At 55.0% G+C, this 4,296-nt stretch overlaps 1 protein-coding gene across 1 annotated transcript; it reads left to right on the plus strand.

Moving 5' to 3' along the window:
• Positions 1–791: 791 nt before the first annotated feature.
• LOC125552207 (G-type lectin S-receptor-like serine/threonine-protein kinase At2g19130) lies at positions 792–3,904 on the plus strand. Its single transcript, XM_048715693.1, has one exon. It carries the CDS (start codon positions 1,039–1,041, stop codon positions 3,598–3,600), a length of 2,562 nt encoding a protein of 853 aa, XP_048571650.1. The 5' UTR covers positions 792–1,038; the 3' UTR covers positions 3,601–3,904.
• Positions 3,905–4,296: the final 392 nt, after the last annotated feature.

Here is a 4,296-nt window from a genome sequence, read left to right on the forward strand (position 1 = left end):
AAGATCAAGACCAGGGATGGGAGGAGTTTATGGGATGTTTTTTTTTCATTTTTTGTATAAAGAGATAAAACCAGTGGGAGGGGTGGGATGAAGAAAAATCGGAAGAAAAAACGGTGTACCAGGCTACCAACTCCTCCATTAGGAGTAGAGATATTGGGTTAGCCTGCCCAACGAACTTCTTCCCCCCCCCCTCCGGCGAGTTTCTCCCCCCCTCCGACTGTTTCTTCCATCAATTAAAATCGATTGACCCCAAATTCAAAATTCAAGCGATTGACATGTAGCAATTGTGCAAAAACAAATGTTTTTGAAACGAAGCGTGGAGTACGAAGACGAGGATGATCTCGCCAAGGCTCCACTTCGATGGACGGCGCCCACTCCGGCCGACATGCTACTTCGCCGAAGGACCCCCGCCCCCCTCCCCTCCTCCCTGGCTGTGAGCCTGAGCATCAGCTAGGAGCTCCTCCGATTTTGATTTTGCAGAATTTTCATGTAGATTTTCTATGAGCTATTGCTGATGTATGTTGTTTTCATCTTGATTTGCTATGAGGTGTTGCTCATATGTGGCAGAACTAATTTTGATGTGGATGTGCTGATCGTGCCAAGTATAAGTACAAGATTGTTGCCCTCTGGTTGATATCATTGTATTTGCATAGAAAGCAATATCTAATTGTTGTTTGTACTACATATTAATTCTTCCAATTCTTTTTAATTGACATGATGAATAATACAGACGAAAGCACTAGCATATGGTAGTGTTTGTAAGTGGAATTTATGTTCATATGGGTATCAAAATGATAAAAAAATGATATCATTTAATCTGAACGACAATATAGTTCAAGGGCATTACGGACTTTTCTCTGACCATACGCCAGATAAGCTAACAAAATAGATATGAAAAAGAACTAGCTAACTTATTATCTGGAGCTTATTCTCACAAGAGCTTATCTCAAGCTTATCCTCACATGAGCTTATTTCCACGTCATAGCTCAAAAGAACTGGACCTAAAGATAGTCAGGCCCGCCAAAGAAGAGCCGGTCTATGTACTACTGTGGCTGGTCTTTGGTCATCTTGTGCACACTCCCATATGACCGTGCCCGTGCAGCACAACACAGCACCACGCCACCACCTGTCAATGAAGAGCACTTACTACCTGGAGTACCACTTGTGCAGTTCAGACTTCAGGTCCGAACGGTCACGGCGATGCTGGTCATTTTCTCCGGCCGACAGTGCCCGGGCATGGCCTCTTGGTGCAAACTCGGTCTCCTCCTCTTGCTCCAGAGTCTGAGCTCCTCTGCCGCCGCGGCAGGCTCTATCTCGCTCTCCGTGGGAGAATCTATCACCGGGAACCGGACGCTGGTTTCGGAGGGAGGCAAGTTTGAGCTGGGCTTCTTCTCTCCGGCCGGCGACTCCAACTACTACGTTGGCATATGGTACAAGAAGATCCCGGTGCAGACCGTCATTTGGGTGATGAACAGGGACCGCCCTGTCTCCGACCCATCGTCCTCGGAGCTGACGCTAGCTCCGGACGGCAAGCTCGTCCTCCTCCTAAACGAGAACCAGCAGAAGAGGCCAGTCTGGTCGTCGGCCAGTCACGCACGTACGAGCAACGGGCCCGTCGTGGCGGCGCTCCTCGACAGCGGGAACCTCGTTCTGCGGGGCCGCCAGCCGGGCAACTCGTCGGAGGTCATGTGGCAGAGCTTCGAGCACCCGACCGACACGCTCGTGCCGGGCGGCTGGGTCGGGCTGAACAAGAGCAGCGGCGCGTACCAGGCGCTCGTGTCATGGAGAAGCGCCGTCGACCCATCCACGGGATTGTACATGGACTGGGTCGACCCGTCCGGGTCCGGCCAGTACACCTTCTCGTGGAACGGCACGACCGTGTACCACCGCGTCGGCGCGTCGAGCGGCCAGCGCTTCGCCTCCGTGCCGGAGATGGGCATGTCGTCTAGGTACAAGTACACCTCCGTCAACAACGATGAGGAGGTCAGCTTCTCCTTTGAGGTGGTCAACCCCTCTACCCTGTCGAGGATGGTGATGAGCCCGCACGGGCAGCTCACCATGTTCGACTGGTCCAGCGAGTCCGGGCAGTGGCTGCTCCACTGGGCGACTCCCACGTCGCCATGCGACGTGTATTCCGTGTGCGGGCCCTTCGGGCTGTGCGACGTGGCAAGCTCGCAGTACTGCCGGTGCTTGCCGGCGTTCGACGCCGCGTCGCCGGGGGATTGGAGCGGCGGCTGCGCGAGGAAGACGAGCTTGTACTGCAGCAATGGCACGTCGCCCGATGGGTTCCTTCCGGTACAAAACGTGAAGCTGCCGAGCAGTTATTTCTCCGATGCTGATGCTGCCGGTAGCTCCGGAGATTGCGGGTCGGCGTGCTTGAGAAACTGCTCTTGCACGGCGTATGCGTACAGTGGTGGTGGTTGCTTGGTGTGGGGTGGTGATCTCAGGAACATTCAGCAGGTCACCGACGGCGAAGCCGGCTCGTCCACTCTGTTCCTCCGAGTCGCCGCCGCCGATCTTGCTGCCGCCAGTAACCATGGCGGCGCGTCAGCAAATGAACGCGACGTCATCCTGGTCGCGTCTTCGGTATCTTTTCTCACGATACTCTGCTTGTTCGTCTTCGTTTGCTGGAGGCATCGTCGCTTGAAAACTGTGCGGCACGACGGCTCTCTTTTGGTGTTCAGCCACGGCCATCTGGCGCGGTGCACGGACAACTTCTCCCAGAAGCTGGGCATGGGGAGCTTCGGCTCCGTGTACAAGGGGACGCTCCGTGACGGTGACCACACCGCGGTGGCCGTCAAGAGGCTCGAGGGATCGGCGCAGGGGGAGAAGCAGTTCCGCGCCGAGGTGAGGACCCTCGGCACGATCCACCACGTCAATCTCGTGCGCCTTCGCGGGTTCTGCGCGACGAGGCGCGAGCGGCTGCTGGTGTACGACTACATGCCCAACGGCTCCCTGGCGTCCGCCATGGCCGGCCCGAGCTTCGGACTGCTGGACTGGGGCACCAGGTTTGGGATCATGGCCGGCGTCGCCAGGGGCCTCGCCTACCTCCACGAGCAGTGCCAGGAGCGCATCGTGCACTGCGATGTGAAGCCGGAGAACATACTCCTGGACGCGGCCTTCCACCCCAAGGTGGCCGACTTCGGCATGGCGAAGCTCATCGGGCGGGACTTCAGCCACGCGCTGACCACGGCGCGGGGCACGGTGGGGTACCTGGCGCCGGAGTGGGTCCAGGGCCTGCCCATCACGCCCAAGGCGGACGTGTACAGCTACGGCATGACGCTGCTGGAGCTCGTTTCCGGGCGGAGGAACCGGGACGCCGGCGGCCGCGGCGCGGGCCACTTCCCGCTCTGGGCGGCCACCAAGGTCAGCGAGGGGCAGTTTGTCGCGCTCTTGGACGAGAGGCTGGCGGGGGACGCAGACGTGGTCGAGCTGGGCCGGGCGTGCAGCGTCGCGTGCTGGTGCATACAGCAGAGCGAGGCGATGAGGCCGACCATGGGGCAGGTGGTGCAGGTTCTGGAGGGGTCGCTCATGGTGGGGGCTGCGCCCGTGCCCAGACATCTGGAGGTGTTCTGTGCGGAGGATTCACGCACGCTCTGAAGAGGACCCAATCGATGGCGACTTGTCTTTTTTTCTCTTCCGGGGAATTATGATGACCACATGTGATTCACTTCACTTGCCGATCCAAATCGTGCAGGAACATGCTATGCTATTTGTGGGAATTGTAGAAGCGTCTCAACTCCTTTAATATGGGAGCCCGCATGATATATATTGATTCAGGGTGAGGCCGGCTCTCGCAGAGGCATACAAGATGAGGTTGTTCAACAACCAGAGAGATACATGGAGATAGAGGAGAATAAACAGATAAAAGATAACTATGCTAACAATCAGAAAATACATCTCCTAACTACTCTACGGAGCCGAGCCGTGTCATATGTTTAACACTCTCCCATAATCACAACTATGACAAGTTGAGATTACGTTTAAATTCTTCAAAACTTTTGGATGGCAATGCCTTTGTGAACCCATCTGCAAACTGATTTTTGGAAGGTATAAATCTGATCTCAAGCTGTTTATTGGCAACACGTTCTCTTATAAAATGGAAGTCTATTTCAATGTGCTTTGTCCTGGCATGAAAAACTGGATTAGCAGATAAATACGTAGCACCAAGATTATCACACCATAGACAAGGAGGCTGATTCTGAACCACTCCAAGTTCTGTGAGCATAGACTGAACCTAAATGATTTATGCCGTTGCATTTGCTAATGCTTTATACTCTGCTTTTGTACTTGATC

Source organism: Triticum urartu, chromosome 4, assembly GCF_003073215.2.
Source record: "Triticum urartu cultivar G1812 chromosome 4, Tu2.1, whole genome shotgun sequence".
In the NCBI taxonomy this organism is placed as follows: Eukaryota; Viridiplantae; Streptophyta; class Magnoliopsida; order Poales; family Poaceae; genus Triticum; species Triticum urartu.